General features: G+C 26.9%; 3 protein-coding genes across 11 annotated transcripts in view; 2 read left to right on the plus strand and 1 right to left on the minus strand.

The window, feature by feature from the left end:
• Positions 1-1617: 1617 nt before the first annotated feature.
• Vps51 (vacuolar protein sorting 51) lies at positions 1618-13252 on the minus strand. The gene is made up of 12 exons (XM_070314445.1): positions 13217-13252; positions 7004-7160; positions 6551-6759; positions 5973-6107; positions 5695-5916; positions 4994-5586; positions 4146-4359; positions 3673-3897; positions 3163-3494; positions 2784-2961; positions 1898-2010; positions 1618-1816 (listed from the first exon to the last, which is right to left on the minus strand). Exons 3-12 carry the CDS (start codon positions 6629-6631, stop codon positions 1708-1710), a joined length of 2202 nt encoding a protein of 733 aa, XP_070170546.1. The 5' UTR covers positions 6632-6759; positions 7004-7160; positions 13217-13252; the 3' UTR covers positions 1618-1707.
• Positions 7113-12956, plus strand: LOC138943547 (uncharacterized). 3 transcript variants are annotated; one of them, XM_070314446.1, is made up of 3 exons: positions 7113-7169; positions 7667-9969; positions 10475-12956. In XM_070314446.1, exons 2-3 carry the CDS (start codon positions 8296-8298, stop codon positions 10724-10726), a joined length of 1926 nt encoding a protein of 641 aa, XP_070170547.1. In that variant the 5' UTR covers positions 7113-7169; positions 7667-8295; the 3' UTR covers positions 10727-12956. The 3 variants fall into 3 exon arrangements, with proteins under 3 accessions (XP_070170547.1, XP_070170550.1, XP_070170548.1); XM_070314449.1 differs by having other exon boundaries at positions 7667-9963; XM_070314447.1 differs by lacking the exon at positions 7113-7169 and adding an exon at positions 7262-7401.
• A 577-nt stretch (positions 13253-13829) lies between the features above and the next one.
• The window catches only part of LOC138943579 (nibrin-like), a 44081-nt gene continuing 36067 nt past the window's right edge, over positions 13830-21843 (plus strand). For 5 of the 7 annotated variants that reach the window (XM_070314534.1, XM_070314532.1, XM_070314535.1 and 2 more), the window contains exons 1-9: positions 13830-14220; positions 14540-14673; positions 14753-14898; positions 15577-15739; positions 16136-16391; positions 16692-16832; positions 16990-18269; positions 18357-18446; positions 18676-18734. In XM_070314534.1, the coding sequence (XP_070170635.1) occupies positions 14196-14220; positions 14540-14673; positions 14753-14898; positions 15577-15739; positions 16136-16391; positions 16692-16832; positions 16990-18269; positions 18357-18446; positions 18676-18729 (2289 nt within the window). In that variant the 5' untranslated portion in view covers positions 13830-14195 and the 3' untranslated portion in view covers positions 18730-18734. The other 2 variants (XM_070314531.1, XM_070314529.1) reach the window with 2 other exon arrangements.

The raw sequence follows: 21843 nt of genomic DNA on the forward strand, positions 1-21843 counted from the left end.
ATCTGTTGCCACACATCTGTCTGTCATTTCTATCTTTGATATCATCTTCTTTTGCTCAATATCTCTCTCCAAAATGTTCTTTAAATAGTTTCAATTTTAATTGTAAAGTTGTTTTAGTCTTGCATTATTTTTGTATGATATTGATATGTGATATTAGATCATATAAAATGTCAATCTCACATCGATGATTCCTGAATAATTTCCGAAAAAAAAAAAAAACAAAAAAAAACAAGATATACGATTAATTAGAAAAAAGATATTTCTATTACGAATTATGTATCTATAATGTTCTATTTTAAGATAAAATAATGTTATACACAAATTTTCCACTTTTTCTACATTTTTATACATATTTATTATAACATCGGATATTGCGAACATTTCACAATTAAAACATAGTTCTTCTTCTCGTAAAATAATTATTATATATACACTTTAATATGATATTATAATAATCAAGTGCTTAAAAGTCGTTTACTTTATAAGAGCGTTTCATATCCTTAAGGATAGGAAATATTTTATATCTTTCTGTGTGGGCTAATTAAGATATAAATATTAGAAAAGAAATATTTTCGATAAAACTCAAAATCGAAGTTTGACAATGCCATATTTCTAACCAAGAACAAAATTCACAGGAGCAAATATGATTAAATTGGATAGAATGCGATGCGTGGGCTCAGGCCGGATACTCGCCGAATGAATCTCATCCCAAGAGAGAGGAAGTCTGAATTAAGTCGAGAGCAGCCACTGTCAAGGGGCTACAACCAAGTTCTCCCTGGTATCCCATACAATATGAACTTATCGCGACCCCGTTCATCTCTTAATTGATCGATCATATCCCAGTAAATTATTATAGTAAGAATATTATAATATAATGCTACGTGTCGAATAATTTTAATGAGATGAAAAAATAATAAAAAACAGATTTTTTAATTATTCATTATTAAATCAATAATGAATAAAGAATTAAAAGTATAATAAAATAAGTGAAAGAGAATAAATAAAACATCTATGTAAATAAGAATATATATGTATTAAAAAATGTAAAACATAATATAAAGACATAATAGAAAAATAAAATGTATTAAATATGTCATATGTATGTATGTTTGTATACAAATCTATTTTAATTTACTAATAAAAAATATATATAATAAAAATTGTATGTGCTTTAAAAAAAGAATTTTAAAAAACAAAGAAGCGTAATCAATGGAAAAATTCGAAAGTACAGAATGTGGCGAAGAAGAATTAAGACTTATTAAAATCATTTGACCCTGTGCTGCTTTCTTATACCGTGTACTAAACCTTAATAGCTTTATGGTTTGAGTAAGATATAGGTGGGAATTACAGAAAAGAACGAAACAGCAAACCGGCTTTATAATATAATGGAAAATGTATAATGAAAACAGAAAAACATAGTGTGTGAAATTGAATCTGTTACTGTGATAATTTAAACAGTAATTATATAAAATTAATACAAAAGAGAAATGTACTTATAAATGACAAGAGAGATAAAACATATATATATATATATATATATATATATATATATATATATATATATATATGTATATAATTATTTTATTTATTATATATACATATATTATAATTGTTACTATCATATTTATATAAATTATATATTTTAATATTTCTGACATTATATATAGTGTATGCAATTGCACAAGATAATCTTCAGTTTTTCATAATTCAGCCTCTTTCACAAATAATATCCACCACACTGGGCTCCATCAAAACCGGTTCCAGACATCTGTGTACTGCACTACCCAAAATCTCGTCCAATAAAAAATGAACCACGCTACAAATAATAAAATATTTTAGCGTAAATATAAAACTATTCTTTTTATTTATCCTGCAAAGAATAAAATTTAAGTTTTACTTTTCGTCCGACACAAATCCCCAGAGATAAAGCTGCAAATAATGAGTGTCCACTTGGATTTGTTGCAAGCCATATTTACTGAACGTTCGCAATCTCACGCATTCTAGAAAAGTCTATGTACAAAAAACAGAGAAAGATATTTTATTAAAAAATATTTTAGAAAAATTTATTTAAAAAAATTATCATTAAAAAAAATAATTATTAAGCAACAGTTTTTTACAACAACTGTAAACAATGGCAAAAATTTGAAACATATATTGCCTAGTGAACAATGGCAAAGTTGAAAAGATGAATCAACTTTACAAAGTGGATAATAGCTATGTTATTTTGTCATTGACCATTCTGCACCTGATCGATCATTATGCCAGTACATTACTTGCTAAAAGTATTAATCCAGAAGAATTTTTATCAGTCTACATGCTAAAAAATAATTATTTAATACATAACAAAAATAAGAAAATAAATAAATAAATAATTAAAAAATTGAAAAATGATAAATGTATAAAATGGACTAAAATAACAAATTGTGTATGAAACTAATGATTTAATGAATAATGAATAATAAATAAAAAACAAAACATAAAGAGAATTATTTAAGAGAATTAATATAAATCAATGATTAAATAAATTAAAAGTCTAGTATTACCCTTATAAGCGCGTGATATTATTTAATATCACACGTATATTAATTCTACACGTATTTTAAGAATATTAAATATATATTTAATATTCTTAGAATATTAAATAATATCACGCGCTTATAGGGATATTATCATATTAAAAATTTTTGATATTATATTTGATATTATTGTTATTATATTCTAAAGAAAATATTCTTAATTTTCTTAACATTTATTAAAGAATAGTATATTATCATTAATATTACTTTTAAACTTATTTTGATAATTCCTGTTAGAATAGACGCCTTGTCGAATCGCACAGATGAAAAAATCTCGATTCGTTCAGAGAACAGTTTATGAATATTCGACACTAGAGAGGAATCGATGTGACTAGGTGTGTAGGACGACCAATTTGACCTATAATGATGCCTTGAGACACTAATGCTAAAAAAAAACTTGGATTATTTATCTCAAATTTAAGAATTTAACGTTTAATAAATAATAAATACGGAAAATAACCAGAAGAATATTTTAAAATCTAAAAATACATACAATTAGTATTGCATTGCATGAAATTTCGTTTTTATATCAAAAGTCAGATATAATTTCCAAGAAAACAAAATAAACAAATCTTTACTTTTTTACCTGCGAGTCTTCCTACTGCTGTCGCTACTTCTATCTATTTGACTATTATTGTCATCATAGAGAGCAGCAACTTGGGAATCAATAGCTGTTACATCTTCGACAACTCTCTTCATCACAGCTCTCACAGTTCTAGGTTCAATTGTGTGCAACCAATCTCTAGTTTCGACAGATTTCCTTAACATTTGAGAAACTGCTAGTCCTTGAATTCGCACATAATGATTCAGCAAATTTTGAGCAGCTTCTTGAAAGTGATCGCACATTTCTGACATAGGAGTTATGTTTTCTGAAGATGTATATCGAGCAATATTGAAAAGATCGTCGGTTTCCTTGAGCTACAAGATATATAAATATATATTTATATATTATATATTAATTTTTTTATATTATTTATTTAGTATTTATATATTAACTTCACTTGTATTTTAACTTTAATATTGATATTTTTATGTATATTATATTATTATATAATTGACCACAATATTTTTGAAAAATTTTTCTATTTTTAAATACCAAATAATCGACGTGGATCTCTTTATAGTCAATGCACATTTTGCTAAGCAAAAGTAACAAGGTAGGTGGAAATTTTGGCACATCAGATCCATTGCAGAATCCAGCTGCTGTAGCTTTAAGATGATGCAAAAAACCAACTACTAATCCTTCTCTCACTTCATCCACACAAAAACTTTGCAGAAACTGTGTTTTTAGATTGAACGACAATCTTTCTGGCAAAAATTCCTAGAATAATTGTGACTAATTTAAATCTTTTTTTTTGTTCACTTTTACATTATTACATTATACTCTAAAGTTCAAGATAATACATAAATGGGCAGTTAAAATAAGATTAAAGTCTCAACCGGTATCTTAAAATCTATATATATGAAGATCTATATATGAAGGTTATTGAAAATATTCATTAATGTGAATAATTACAATAAAAAATCTAAAAAGCTGAATAAATAAATGAGATGAAAGAAAATACAAACTGATAAATCTTGTAGAACTCCTTTAATTTTTTCAATGATAGGTATGATGAGCATGGCTTGAAGTTCTGCTAAATTTCCATCACTATTCTGTGTGAATTTGGTGGCTAATATCTGCCTCACTTTCACTAAAGTCTCGTTTAAGTGTTGCTTCAAATTATGCAAATGATTGCGACATTGTTTTCGGCCAGCATTAACAATAATGTCGATCCCAATTCTGCAAAACAATTACTTTAATTTAATTTATTATTTTTTGTTTTATCATATTATACACACACACACACACACACACACAAAAGTGTGTCTTATTCGCTTGTGTATGTGTTGCAATGTTTCTTTGTAAATTCTGGCTTTTTATAAAACACTATCTTACAATAATTCGACACTTTATAAAATAGCTTTATACAAAGACTAATTTTATAAAAATACTGCAACAACATATATACTATTATTATATAAACTGCTTGTAGTCTAAATGCTAAATATTAAATTTTAATTTAAAATGTTGGAATAAAAAGAAAAATATTATTTCCCCTTGGGAGTATACTTACAAACATTTTAGAAATATTAAATATGCAGATGAAATAAAATTAATAAATAGAATAAATATACAATAAAAAACTGACTTTCATGCAATTTTATTTATTTAATATATTATATAATTAATAAAATTTTAACTTTTAAAAATGTTCAAAATAATCTATCCAAATACTAACTATGTGCACTTTTATTTTGATATTTATTCTACTTTAATTTTTATCAAACACATTTTCTATTCTATATTTCTTATTTATACATTTTATTCCAAATTACTTTTAATTTATTTTAAAGTTTTCCTATTTCTTCATCACCTGGCAAAGTCCTTTTCCTTGCATGATATATTCATTGCCTGCAGATCATGATGAAATCTGTCAAGAGCTCTCACCAAGAGTGCTGTATCACTCACATCTTCTACTCGTTTGCTCACTAAATCAAAATATTTTTTCATATTGCTCACAATAAATTTATTCAAATGATTTTCAGCTTTTATCTCAAAGTCATCAATTAAATCATTGTCTTCCAATAATCGATTTATGAACATATCGTTATAAGAAGCCACAATTAGACACAAGTTATTAAGGAATCTTGAAGAAGCCATGTCCATAAACTCTATAATGTCGTTTTCGCATGTATCTTTCAAGATTTCTAACTGTTCTGTTAACCTTCCTTCAGTTTGCGTCAAGAATTCAATGCATAAGGATTCAGCTGGTTCTTTTAATTTTAACAAAAGTTCGACAGTGTCAGCTAGAGCTTTAGTGGAAGTGTCTCTTTTATGAAATTGCAACCTGAGTTTGGATTTTAGTTCTTCCAAAATGTCTTCACAATCTTTCTGTATGCCTTGCAAGGATGGCATATTACTGTATTGATCTAGAACCCTTTGCGCGCGAACATAATCTTTAACTGCCTGAAATTAAAACATTTATAAATGAAGATTTAAGAATTGATATAAAAAAGAAGTTATATTATTATTATGGCTTATATACTCAAATATAAATAAACTTTAAATGCATACTTGCTCATACTTTTCTTCATTTATTCTATCTTTAAGATTGCCAGGCAGTTTGAAAAGAAACTGCAATTTTTTTAACAAGGTATGTACAGAGGACAACTTAGCAATTTGTTGTCTTGTTCCATGTAACGTTGAAGAGATCTGCTCTGAAAAAGAAGTGATGCTGTCCATATTTTTCGCCAAGAGATCCATACTCTCCTCCATTTCTTTAAAATCCGCTTTCATCTAAATTGTATTCAAAATTAAAAACAAATCTAGTGATTTTATAAATATAGGCTTACCTTACGAATAGTATCAGTGGCAGATATGAATTTATTGTAATTTTCGTATACCAAAGTCTGCATATCTGAATGTAAAATCTGAGTATTTTTTATAATCTCAGCTTCGTGATCCATAATTTGTTTTAATGTGCATTCCTATGTCAAAAAAAAAAAAATTAAATGATGCAATCAATTTTAAAAAATTAATATTTATAAGAAAATTAAATTAAATAAAAAAGAAAACAAAAAAAAAATAAAAAAAAATTATGTATAAAAACTTGTAATTAGCAAATGAAAGACACAATATACTAGGCCGCAGTAATTTTTATATATTGATGATATATTCTCTAGCGTATATTATTCTGTGTCTTGTCTATGTAAAATTTAATAAAATATATAATTCTTTATGTACAAAAATTTTTGAGAAAGTTACAAAAATAATTGATTTAAATAATTCTTAATTTAAATTTAAATTTTATTTAATTTATATCTTAATTATATATGTGTGTGTTATTAATAATTAGTTTTCAATACATTTATTACTTTTTAACCGATTCTTTAAAATATTTATTTAAATATTTATATTTTAATAAACTCACCTTTAATAATTTTTGAAAATACATGTCAGAATTGAAATGTTGCCCATTAATGTCATATGGATTGTTGACACTCTCTGCCATCTTTTAAAAATATTTTTTCCCAGGAATTAAAAGAAATTTTATTTAATTCTTATTCATCTTCAATTACTAATTTATTTGAATTCTTTGCTATATATATTATATATAAACGGATGATTTATATTGCAACCCTGAATATGAGACAATAACACTGCATATGAGACATAAATCTTAAATTTTCAAACTATTGTATTTTGTTTATCAGTAATTACAAGTATAATTACATTTTTTTTTTCTTTTTTATAATAATACTATATTAAAGCATTTCCAGGTATATTTTCCATTATCGTAAAAAGAAAACATTTTGATATAAATTTTTTAAATAAATATAAAAATTTTCTTTCTTTAAACAACAATATCAATTTTACTACTTACAATCTTTATTATATTATTTTATCTTGCTAATACTGCACTGACAAGTATCAACAATTATCAATCTGCTATCAAATTATCCACAATGACATTTACAGTTTACAGGTTAGATATTTCTCTCTGAACGTTGACGAGCAAAGCAACATAACCTCAATCGTCGCTGCAAGAAGTATACATCCAATTCTTTAATAAATTAACAATATTTTCTCTATAATTCAAGCCTTTTGCGAATTCTAGTAAAATAAATATTTTTGAGTGCTTTCTCAAATTATCCATCATTTGGAAGACTAAAATTTAGTAGCTTTATACATCTCTTTCTTGTTTAAAATATACTTTAAAATTGTGACGAAATAATCAGATAGGAATTACTCCACAAATTTTTTCATCAAACTATAAGAGAAGTAATATATAATCGATTTTAAATTCAATCTAATTTCTCGCTATCCTATCTATCAATAAAGTTTATTAAATTTTCTTGCAACTTAACCTCTTTCAGTATAATAAACAAGAAAAAAAGCAAAATAAAATTTATTTTAAAGTATAGATATTATAAAGCATAGAAACACACACACACACACACACACATATATATCTTTAACTTTCTATCCTATCTTTTATTAATTGTCAATTGTAAGTATTTTTAATATATTTTATAATTATTTTCAGCTGTAATAGGGTATACGGAAGAAACAATGCAAATGATGCAAAAATAAAATTTCTTTCTAAAAGTTTCTACAATTATGAGTTAATTGTTGTATTAAAGTGCACTGTGAAGAGGAAAAACTTGAAGACAACTTAACCTTTTAAAATCACAATCTTAATGTTAATTATGAAAGAAAAAGATTTGAAGATCTCTTGACGTTCAAGGATTACAATTTTAATCATGAGTTATAAAAGAGAAAGGATACAACAGTCACAATTTCAAGTTTAAACTATGAAAAGTTATGAGAAGAATGTGTGGAAGCTATTTGACTCTCTTTTAACAGTTATATATACAACAGTATAATATCAATTTAGAACTATTAAAAAGAAGAAACTTTTGTTTATAATTTTTGATTATAATCAAAAATATATTTTTAAAGCTACAACTGCAAATTATGAAAAGAAAGATTTATTTACATTCAAGGACAACTAATTTAATTATGAGAAAGAAGAATTTAAAAGTTACAATTTCTCTCAAGCTATAACTATGAGAATGAAGAATACAAAAGTTATTTGACTTTCGAAATTTACAGCTTCAAATTTGAATTATGAACTAAGTTCACTTGATTATTAAGAATTACAATATCACAACTATGCCACATCCTTGTGTCGTCTGTGGTCGTTCGCGCATGAACCCTAACAACCGCGAGGAAGAGTACGTGTTCTTTGGTTTTCCTGTGAACGATGAGCCTCGTTGCCGCTATTGGCTCGAGTTTTGCGGTCGTGAAGATCTTTACAAACTTACAAAAAAGCAACTTCTTCAACGTATGATTTGCTCCAAGCATTTCCAGCCCCAAGACTTTCTTAATGAATATTTAGATCGCTTAAATTATACTGCAGTTCCATCAGTCTATGATCCTAAGCAGAGTCTGTATAATATAACATGTGTTGTTTGCGGAAAAACACGAAGAGATCCACCTGCTGCAGATTACGATGGAACAACCTTCCATCATTTCCCTGGAGAAGAATTCCGATGCCTCAAATGGCTAGATTTTGTTGGCGTAGACTCTTATTACAGATTAACAAGGAAAGAAATTCTCTTTTGTTATATCTGTTCTAAGCATTTTGATCGTTCCCAGTTTGTTCCAGGATATAAGGGAAAATTAATAGAAAATGCTATTCCTAACATTCGTGATGCGGACCAGCTGGACCAATCAGAGCCATCTATTATCGATTTGCAACCTGAATTGAAACTTTCCACCTTTCCAGATAAGTGCAAAAAGGTGGAATCATTGTCTACTGAAGTACTGGAAAGCCAAGCTTGTGCGGCTTGTGGTCGGTTGAGATCCGATCCGAGAAATAAGATTGAACATTACAAGTTTCATCCGTTCCCGGCATATGAAATAGGTCGATGTTTACGCTGGTGTCAATTTCTAGGTCGCGAAGATCTGCTTAAAATGTCGCCCAATCAAATACGCAAGCTCGTGTTGTGTTCCAAACATTTCCAGACTAAGCAGAATTTCAACAAGACTGGTCCATGCGACGCAGTGCCTACAATAAAGGATATTTCAGAATGTGAAAATGTTTCCGAGCAAAATGAGGATGATCAGTACATTGAAGAAAATAATAAAGATCCTTCCAAAGCCTTGAAGCGCCCGGGCTCTAGGCCACTTGTATCCAGCAAGAAGCCCAAGGTTGACAATAAACCTGCACCACTGGCGAAAAAACGGGGGAAATCCCGAAGACCGACCTCTATTAATATTCCTAGACTTGATTCTAATAATACAGAGAATCAAGTCAAAAAATTACCTCTTCCACCCACGACCAATTGGAAGATTCAGTTGGGAGATCAATTTCAACCCATTACAATCAATAATGTTGCTTCAAATAATGTTGCAAATAATCTTCAGGGAAACATAAAAAAGATTATAGTGCCATTTACTGGAGATATATCGACGCTTGGTGCTCCGATACCAGTTCATAGTTTGTCGAGTATTCCCCCGGGACTGTTAATCAAAATAAATCTTCCAGAACAAGAACAACAACAGCAAAATCTCCAAAAAGCTTCAAGGATGAAAAAACAAAGCAAGACGAAAAATTTTACGAGTAATTCGAGCGAACAACAAATTTGGATGAAGAACAATCAAACTTCTGTTATCTTGCAAAAAACGAAGCAGAACCTGGACAAAAGTTTAGTTAAAATTTTATCAATGTCTACAGAATCTAATAAGGAGATTTTAAAATCTAATAAAGTACAAATAGAGAAAGAAAAGGCACCTTCGCACTCTTTGAAAATTTTGGAAGACAAAGCTGGGCTGCAGGTGAGTGTAAGTTGAACAAAATATATTCGCGACTAACGAACAGCGATTATATAAATATGCAATTGCAAATATATTCAAGTAAATTGTCAATTATAATTACAATTCATATTTCAATGATTAAATATTTGTCAAAAACACAATTATATATACACATATAACACTATATTTATAGATATAATAATTATATACATTAAATAAAGATTTGTAAATATATAATTTACTTTTATTTGCAAACCAGAAAATAATTAAAAATATTTTAGATAGTCAAATTCTCTCTTATAATAGTTAATTCTGCAATTAATCAATAACAAATATGATTTTAGATGATGTGTACATACATACATCCTTTTTTTTTATTGGTTAGGTAATGATTAATGATTAATTTGAAATAAAAGAAAATAAGTATTAGTTAATTAGAATAAATAATTCAAATATTTAATACGTGATATTGTATCTGTAATACCTCTGAATAAATAATAATTATTTATTCAAATAATTTTCAATATTGCAGATAAAAAAGAAACAGATTGGAAAAAAGACACATTTTGAAGAGTTGGATGATTCAAAAAAACATATGGTGAAGAGGAAGAAAGCAAGACCAAGAAAGAAAATTACGGGAAACATGAGAAGGACCATGTTTCCTATCAGAAGCGAGATTAGGCATTTCTTGAGAAAAATAGCACCGCTGATGCATCGCTTACCATCACGGGTCAGAGCAACATTGAAGCTATCGATTGTCAATATGGTGATCGACCAGCTTTGAAAATGCAGATATTTTTAAAAATCGGAATTCTTTCTTAATTTTGTTGATTGATAAAAATAGTCGAACAAGTTTTCGAAAAATTTAATTGAGATTTGGATTTGTTTCATTTTGTGGATTGAAAAATGCTCGGCAATTCTGAAATGTCGTTAAGTTTGAATTTATTTAATTTTCAATGAAATACTACAATCGACGAACTCTTCTATTCTTGTCGAAGTCCCGTATTATTTTTCAAAATAACATGGGACCTCGACGTCTTCTATTCACAGAATAAAACTATCATTGGCATTTTTTATTTTTAACTTATTTTTTTCATTTACAATACATGCTCATGCGTGATAATATATGTAATAGGAGTAATATACAATATGTAATAGGGGAGAATAACATAAACAGAGAATTCTAGTTTATTATATAAGTTTACAGCTGATTTAAAACAGTGAGATACATAATAGAGAAGTTTTGTTGTATTATTCGATATTGTTTAATGTCCCAAAATATTAATTCAAGGTTTTGAAATGTTTATTGAAAAGTTTTCTGCAACTTTTATTTATTTTTGTGATTCATGATATAATTTATAGTAAATAGTATTTATAATAGTATGCCAGGGGTCTGACGCACACGCTCATCTGCATCTGGTTCTTAATTGCTCGCGTAATTAAAGTTGTAATTTATAAGAGTTTTGTTTAAAAAATCATCTTGGATATCGTGAGCAATGAATTTTGATTCGACAACGCTGGAGAATTCAAAATGTCGAAAAGCAAGGGAATTTATTCACTTTTCATAATTTCTCATAATCTTTGTTTATAATGGATTTATATAAAAGAAAATATTTAATACATTTTTTGCACGTGCTTTAATTATATTAGTCTATCACTGTTAAAAAAATTTCGAAAATTTTGTTTCTTTGACAATGCTCGATATAAAAAGATATTGAAATAGCTTCAAAAAAAGAAAAAAAGTTAATTGAAAAAAATGTACTTTTATGGATAAATGTTTAATATGTATAAGTCACTTTATTGATTTTTTTTTAAACTTGCATAGTTTATGTATTTTAAAAATATAGAATTATCGATGTCTAGAGATAAAAAGAGAGAGAATTACTTGGTAAATTTTAAAACAGAGGATTTTTGCATTGAGTATAATCAACATCTAAGAAGAAATAAAGAACTATTATTTTATGAAAATTAGAAATAACGATTCTTTGTCTCTTCTTAAATATTACTCAAATTTGCAACATATAATAATATGAGAGAGAGAGAGAGAGAGAGAGAGAGAGATTGATTATATACTTTAGAGAGAGCGAAATTGTTGGAAGGAATAAAAATAAAAAGATATTACTTTATATATATTTTGAAGCATGTGAAATTAATGTTAGCTTTGTGAAAGTTAGCATTATTTTACAAAAAAAACTTTCACAGCAATATATTATGTATGTAAAATATTACTGTCTTCAAACATGATTATATAGAAGATAGGATAAAAGTAACTTATCCACGCACACGTACGCGCGCACGGCCCCCCCCCCCCCCTCCTCCGGCTCCTCACCCCTTCCACATATACAAAGATCTAGATCTTACATGTACTAAGATCTAGCTCTTCGAAATATGTAAAATATATAGTGAGTTTCAAAAAAATCGAAATAGCTCCTAATGAACATTTATCTCTGCGATTTATTAACAAATTGTAAAATTTTCACAATTAAATGATCAATGTTTGATAAAATCATAAACATTTATACAAAATATTATAATCCTAATATTTATTTTAACGATTTTAATGTAAATATTAAAATTAAAATAATGAAGTTTTTATTCCCGAATGATTTATAATAAAGTTTGAATATTTTAGAATTATATTCACATATTTTTAGCTTAATTAGCGCACAAGAAAAGTGATTAACTATACGCATTCTGTATATTTAATAATTATTTTTATACAGAACGTTCCATATTAGCATTTAAAAAATTACATTTTAAAATGTTTCTCATCCGAGGAAAATTTTTCTCTATTTTGGCTACTTCAAAATTTTTTCAAGCCTTTTCGATTTATTCCGAGCCGATCATTGAGTAAAATTTTTCTCGGCAAAAATGTTTTTTTCTTTTTTCGGAACGTAATCTTCTGTACAAAAAAATTGATTGTCATCTCTCTCTTTCACACACACACACACACACATATATATATATATATTAGTTAAAGAATTATTTTTACTATGCATTTATCGAATAATAATACAAATTGTAACAATAAAAAATATTAATGCAAATGAAAAACAAATTATTTTAAATATTAGGAAAAAGCCGATACAACACAGAACATTACAACATTGCGGCAATGTTGCAATGTTGCTGTAATAATCTGTGCTGTATGGAAACATACATGAATAATGATACTTGCGCACACACAGAATACAGTTATTATTTTGTATATATTAACTATACTTAAAAAAAAAAAAAAACCACTTGTCAACTCATTGATTGTGTGATTACGCACCTGAATAGCTCATTTCTCTAAAGGGCTGTGTTCCGATTCCCCACTCGATATTATAGTATACGTGACACGTGACATATACTATAATATCAGATGTACCCGGGTGGGGAATCGGAATATAACAAAGAATGATTAGCTTTTAATATCAACGAGCAAAAAAAATAATTAATTATGCATTGTATGTATATTCAATAATTAATTTTTATACAGAGCGTTTTATATTAGTAATATTTAAATTTTAAAAGATTATATTTTAAATGACGTATGTGTGTATGAAGTCTAGACGATATCATACATATAGGGCTGTGTTTCGATTCCTTAAGCGGGGAACACACACTTTTGCATAAGCGCATAATCATAAGCATATGGAAATTGATTGGTCAATTTCGTTATGCATAAGAAAATGGACCAATCAATTTTGAGTGCATCCATCGCGTAAAGCCCGTATCAGACCACGTATTGAAAATTGAGGTTCAAGATGCAAGATTGAAATTTGACCAATCAGAATAAAGAAATTTTAGTCCCTTTTGTTCTGATTAGTCAAATTCCAATCTTTAATCTTCAATCTTCAATTTTCAATATGTAGTCTGATACGGGCTTAAAGAATGGCCGCTTTCAGCAGAGAAAACCGTTTAGTAGCAATCGAATGCGATTGGTTCTTACTTTCAGAACCAATGAGTCAACGTCGAGTATTGACAAGATGATAACTGAGCGCTTTCTCTGCTGAATAATGTTGTAGCAAAAGAAAAACAAGAGTGAGCATTTGATGTTAAAAGTTATTGCACGTGAAAAAGAAATCCGACCTCCGACATGCTCCGATATGCTCCGATAGTAGTGTCATTATTGTATACTTATACTGCGATACGTAGGGCATCTCTAGATACATAAGCTCTGATTTTGTAAAATCAAAATATTGTTATAAATTTTTTGGAGGATTTTTACATAAATTGAATTCATATTCCACATCTCTGTGATATTCGACATGTGGTGTCTTAAAGGACATGAAGGTATATGTGTATAATTAGGAATGAAGAAATTTTATATTTAATTTTTATATTTTAATGTTTTATATTAAAATATCTAAATTTATTAATACAATTAACTCTCTATTTTTATAAATAAGAAGTAAATATATATAATAATGAATTAAAGAATTCAGAAAAATTCAGTTTTCTCAAGAATAAAAAGTCAAATGGTAAATTAATTAAAATTCCCAATATGTGTGTGATTTGAAAGATTCTAACCCTGTTTTACAATTTTATTTTCTTATAATTTAATGATTTTTATCAATAACAAATGTTGAAAATTTATAATTTAACCTTACAGGTCTTTTCGTTTATATTTTGCCAAATCAGAAGAAATCCTTTGGCAAATCACAGAGTGACATCAAGCTGGAAGAAGATGCCACAATTAGTGAACTCCATGCAGTGATTTCTGTAGAATCAACAAAAGAATCCGATGTAAATCTGTATTTATTAATCTGCTCCAATATATCTCTTTCAGAAAAATATCATCAATAAGAACGTTAATTGTTTTTAGGCACGATATAAATGTGTTATCAGCAATATATCTACATATGGAACAATTGTTGTAAGAGATAAGGAGAAGAAAAAACTATATGCAAATGACAAATTTATTTTGAGATCTGGCGATATAGTGCAATTTGGTCAGAAATATACTTTTGTGTAAGAATTTTATAAAATAGTCTATGTTTTTGTACAATCTTTTTATTTATGTTGTATATATATATAGGATGTATTATAATTTGTGTCCATGAATTTTTGTCTGTGATACTTAATAAAAAAGAAATTATTAAATAAATGTCACCTTATCAATGCCGTTCTTTACACAGATATGTGTCCGTAAACCGTGCACTAAGTTGAATATAGTAATGCACATTATTTGATGCGTGGCTCATGGACATATGCTCGTCTAAAAAATGGCACTGATTGAGTGATTTTTATTTAATAATTCTTCATTGAAGTTTCTTTTTGTTAAATATTTCAAAGAAAATGGTTTAGTACTATTTGATTTATTTCTTATTTAGAAATAATGCTAAACCGTTTACAAACTAGAACTGTCGCGTCGCTTGATATAATATAAGCATAGATGTGAATTGTGATACATCCTTTCTCTGTGTGTGTGTGTATATGTGTATGTGTGTATGTTTGTGTAACTTGCATAGTGTGTATAATATTTATTATATATATAATATCTTTTTAAATATAATTTTCTATACATATAATATTTAAATAGTTATTAATATTTAAAACTATACTGAATTTTTATATATGTATATTTGTTATTAACCTAATTTTTTTAAATTTTTGTAATTAATTTTTACAACAAGTTCTTTTTTGCAGTGCATTGTGCCATTTATTTGTGATTGTGAGATCTGGTTTAAATGAAGAAGATACTGAGGGATTAAGGAATATTACAAATTATTTAGGAGGAGTATTATCTGAAACTTGGGATACTTCTTGCACACATTTGACAGTAGCTGAAAGTGTTTTATTTACTACGAAAGTAAGATTTTCTATAATTTTGTATAAATCTTTTTCATTACTGAAAATCATAATTCAATAAGTTTTTTGGAGAGTATATTTTGTTGTTGATGTATTATTTATAATACTGTTTTATAAATTCGTATACCATACATTTTCTAAGCAATAAAAGTTAAAAAAATTTGATTTTACACAATATGATTTTATACAATTAATTTTGATTAATATATATGAAGTTTAAAAGAGCATTTACATAAAAAATTTTGTTAACATTATTATAGTGAATACTAATTTTATGTTGTGACTTCTTAATTTGAACACAAAATTATACAAGAAATTTTATTTACAAAAATATAAAAAAGTTAGGCAAAAGACAAATTTATTCGTCGATTTTCACTTGCACTTATTTTGTGTACAGTTAGCTTGTGCATTGGCCTCTGCCAAGCCTATTGTCACAATTATGTATTGGGAAGCAGTAAACATAGCTATTAAAGAATCCAAAGAATTACCAAAAATTGAAGATTTTCTACCAAGGGTAAAAGAGGAGTGGCTGAAAGTTTGTTCAAGATCGTTTTTACCAAACGAAAAACGTAAAACATTATTCAAAGGCTTGTCATTTGTGCATTTTTGCGCAAAGCAATACTTTACATATGCGCAATTAATTATTGCAGCAGGTAATGAATTTTATTATTTCTGAGAGTTTTGCATGCAGAATAAAACTTTGTATATAAAAATAAGAAAAAATGTAAATACGTGATTTATATATATATATATATATATATATAATATATATATATATTATTGTTTAACATTTTACTATATATTTTTTAATTATTTTAATATCTTGTAATAAAATTATATTTAATTAATTTTCTTTAATGAGTTTAATTTTTTATATTTACACTCTTTTATTAATATGCTCAATATTTTCTCTTTAATTTATAAATATTTTCAAGTGGGATTATATATTTTAGGTGGCAAGTCATGTGTGTATCCCACAAAGAGACCTTTGAGTCCTCGAGATCTCACTGCAAGAAATGCTATTGTTATACAGCAACCTGCTAATGATTCCTCACAACTAACTCAAGTTATTGCAGTTGATTATCCTATAATTTGTAAGTGATCAAATATTATTATAAGAAAAGAATGAGAGAGAGAGAGAGAGAGAGAAAGTAAAAATATATATATATATATATATATATATATATATATATATATATATATATATATATAATGAATAGAATAAAACAAAATAACTTTCCAATATTGTAGATTCCAAATTACAAGCTATCAAACGTAGAATGATTTCTGATACGGAAATTCCACTTGCAATTCTATATTGCACTATGACAATGTATTGTAATCCCAAATTTGATTTTGCTACATTTGTAAAATTAAAGACGCAAATATTTTCTCCATCTGACATGATAATAACCGAGGATACACAAGACATTGATAATGCTGCTAAGAGACAAATCGAAAGAAATATTATACCTGAAACTTGCGATTCTCAAAATAATCAAAACATCTTAAAAGAAACTTACTTTTCTAATGAGGACGAACAGAGAGATACATATAACGCTAGTAAGAGTAATATGATGAAAGACAAGCAGAACGTCAATAATAGAGAAAACAAACGCAAAATAATTCCCGAGACTTGCGACTCTCAAAACAATGAGCATAGTTTGAAAAAAACTCGCTTTTCTGACGAAAATGAGCAAAGTAATATTTTCAGCATTAGTAAAGATGGCATTGGGATGAAAAATCAAAACAATGAAAATAATATAAAAAATATATGTTTTTTAAATAAAAACCAACAAAATAATATTTGTAATAATAACGAAAATAATATTGTGAACAATATTTTCTATAATTCAATAGTTTCTAAAAAAGTTAATAAAAAATCTCAAATTATTCCTGAGAGTTGCAATTCTTTAGAAGAAAGTGTTAGTAACATTTTTTCTGGCAAAAGCGATAGTAAGCAAGCTGAGATTATTTTCGACACTGGTAAATCTAATGAAAAAAATATTCTAAGGAATCTTGCTATGGAGAAAGAAAAAAATGTTGAATTGCAAGAAAAGAAAGTTTTTGTAGAAAATAATTCGATTCTTGCAAAAAATTATAAAAAAGATATTTTGGAAGAAAATAAATATGAATTTCAACAGTTGGAAAATGTGTTTATAAATAAAGATAATAGTTCGACTTTTAAGAATAATAATTTGAATCGTAAAGAAAATTTAATTGTTGAAAATGATAGTTTAAATGATATTAATGATAAATTGGAAAGTGCGAGATGGCAAAGCTCTAAAAATTCGGAATATCCGCGAATTGTATCGATAGAAGAAATTAGTAACAATGAAACGTATATACAGCGAGGAAAAGAAAAAAGGATATTGGGAAAGAATTGCTTTACAGTTGAAGAATCACAGAAATTATTGAAAGAACAAAAATTAGAATCAGTCTGTAAATCTGACACAAATCAAGAATATAAAATAGTAAAAGAAAATGAAATACAAAAAAAGGATTACAGAAAGGAAGAGCCTAAAAAAACAGTGAGTTAATTAATAATAATTGAAATCATTATTGGCTATAATATATTATTATATTTATATAAAATATAATATCTACAATGTTTATAGGGGGCTATCTGGTACGAAAGATATGTAAACCAAGAATTTACGAATGAGATACTTCGGAAAGATATACCTCGTGGCAAAAAATTCATAAAGGTTTGTAAGAATGTTATCCTTAATTACAATACTTAATGTAATATTATTAAATATATATTAATGTGTAATATCATTTAATTATACATTTATATATTTTTACTTTTTTCTTTATGTTTGCGCGCAATATACATATTGTTATATAATTGTTTTCTTATATATGTATATTGAAAAAAAGTAAGTAATCTGGTATAAGAGAAAAGAAGATTAATAATTTTTTAAATTAATTTAGAAACCCATTACGATCCCTAAGAAGATACTGAAGGCGGACGACTTCGTCTTGTGATCCAAGTACGTAATTTTATTATAGAAAAAGAATTTAATATTATAAATATTAAAATAATTTTGTGCATATGTATGCGTGTGTACGAAGATCTTTTTTTAAAAATATTTTCAAGTACTATATTTTTTAGAAATTTATTTTAGTTTTACATTAGAAATATTGTTACTTTTAAAAATTTATTTCTGATAAACACAGATCATGTAAATTAATAAAAATATTTAAACATATCGAAAAATAATACAAATAAATAAAAAAATGTAATTTATTACTTTTAAACAAAAGAATCTAAATTTGATTTATATGTGCAGAATTCGTATTTTAAAACTTGAAATGAGGATACTCATGTGCGCATATATATGTACACTGTTGAACAATTAAGTTTTGACACTCGCTTTGCATTTCCGAACGTTTGATCCGTTTGTGCTGCCATTTTAGGATGTTATTCACAATTCGATACATGGTGCAAGTTTCAAATTATTTGGTTTAATATAGTTAATGATATACAATCACACAAAGTTGTGTTACAAAATTTGGTTTAAAAATCGATGTAATGAAAAGAACGCTTGACAACACACCAACATTAAATTTTACATATATATATGTATATATGTATGTGTGTACAACGAATCTCTATTTTAAATAATGATTCCTAATTATTTCAAACAATTTATAATAATGTAATATCGTAAATATATATACGTTCTCACCTTCAAAATAGCACAAAAAAGTTCAATCAATCACATTACATAAAAATTGATATTATAGTGTAATATAGGATTTCAAAATTAGAAAAATTTTTTTATAATTTTTTTATAGATATAAATAAGTAATATATATATATATATATATATATATATATATATATATATATATATATATATATAATAAGTATACATATACATATGCCAACATATTAGGCATAACATTGTCAACAATACATATTATATATTTTTTTCTGTGATATTTTTATGCATATAATGCTTAATACGAAATTAAAATTAAAATTTTATAAAATCATGTATTAACTTTATTTATAAAATTTTGGGACAAAAATTTACTTTGATTATGTAAACTAAAACTTCTTTCAACTTTTATAAAAGGAAGATACGTATTTTTACATAAAATAATATTTGATTTTATTGATCATCTATTCAAGAAATAATTCTTTTATCGCATTAAAACTATTTTGATTCTTTTTTAAATTAAATTAATTATTGTCACGGCGATAAGCGAATTATATACTACGTTTATTTAAATTTACAACTCGGAGTATTTTTAATCACATAATAAAGAAATAAAAATATTACAACCACAATAACAAGTTTAAATCTGCATAGTTTGTTGTTATAAAAATTCTAGCAATTTTGAATCGATAAATCAGTTGACCCTCTATTTTTCTAATAAATGAAAGAATAACTTGGAAAAAGAATTGAGAGGGTTTTGTAAGGGACAGAAACGCGAATGTGATGGAAGAAAGCTTTAGTGTGGTTCAGGTTCTTTATTCATCTGCATCACGTGCGCATCGCACGTGAATTCGAGCGATTATGCAAATTTCGCATTAAAATGCATTCTATCAAAATCTTCCGACTATTCGGCGAAAGATGACACGAAAGGAGTCGTGACGCTTTTACATTTACGCCTGTGGTTTACTCTCCCATCTCCTAATTCATTCAGGGAAAGAAAGAGAGAGAGATGGAAAAAATGTCCTATTTTAAATACATCGGAGAAATATCCCGAAAATTAGGGATATACGCATATATATATATATATATATATATATTATTTTTCTAAGAAAATAAATTTATCTTCCGCCGAGAAGGCTGCTATTTCGCTATTAATAATAGATACAAGAAAGATTTTGCTTTGATTTGCCTTTCGACGCGCTAGTTGTTGTACATTTGTTTACGCAGAAGCTTCATCGATTAGCTGGTCGAAGAAAGTTCTTGTTCGAAACTTCGCTGAGTTGTACAAAAGATTGTCGATGAAATGCTGGCTGATTTCCCACGACTGACTTTTCCTCGTAGAGAAATTTGTTTACGACGAAAAATTGCGAATGTCCGTCCCTTAAAGGAGACATTGGTGATGCAAAGTTTCTTGTTTAATACAATAGAATTATAAAATTTTAGTTATTATTTTTAATATTTCATTAGTGATAACATACTTTATTAATTATAATGATAAATTATAACAAATCACTCATTATATAAATGAATTACTCATCATTATTATTATACACTCTATTACACATATAAATATTTTGCAATATATATTGAATGCATTTGCACGAACTTTTCTGATTATCTAATATATAACAATTTATTGTATTATATATGAGCAAATTATAAAAATAAGCTATATATGTATATATATATATATTCTTTTATACTAAGTGTCCAAGGATAACATGTACGCGTACACATCCGCTTGCATGCATGCATGTACATCCTCACACACACACACACACACACACACACACACACACGCGCGCGCATACAGACATTTTGAATTTCTACTTATTTAACTAAGAAAACAATTCTTATTTTTTGTTTCTTATATCTTCTTTAATTTGCTGTATTTAATTTATATATATAGTATATACAATATATGTACACATTATAAAAATAATCTATATATATATATACATATATAGCTTATTTTTATGCAATAAATTATTATATTGTATATTAGATAACCCGAAAAGCTCGTGCAACTGCATTCAATATATATTGCAACATATATTGCAACATATTTGTATGTGTAATAGAGTGTATAATAATAATAAGTAATTTATTTATATAATCAGTGATTTGTTATAATTTATTATTATAATTAATAAAGCATGTTATCACTAATGAATATATATAATATATTATAAATCTGTACAGAGGAAAAGAGAGATCCTTTCTTAGAATTCTTTTTATTCTTTATACTCACGATCCCTTTTCTGTCGAGTCTTCGAATCGTCATCGTCAATCTTTCGGTTTTTCGCGAAAAAATACATATCGATGATAATCGATATATAGCATGAAGAAACTTTCGGAATGTTCGTTTCCTCGTTTAGAAAACTGCAGACGAAGAAAGTCGAGAATATCGTTGACTCGCAAAGGGTGTGATGGT

Source organism: Polyergus mexicanus, unplaced genomic scaffold (assembly GCF_030449975.1).
Source record: "Polyergus mexicanus isolate NDT 795.1 unplaced genomic scaffold, iyPolMexi1.0 SCAF_27, whole genome shotgun sequence".
NCBI lineage: Eukaryota > Metazoa > Arthropoda > Insecta > Hymenoptera > Formicidae > Polyergus > Polyergus mexicanus.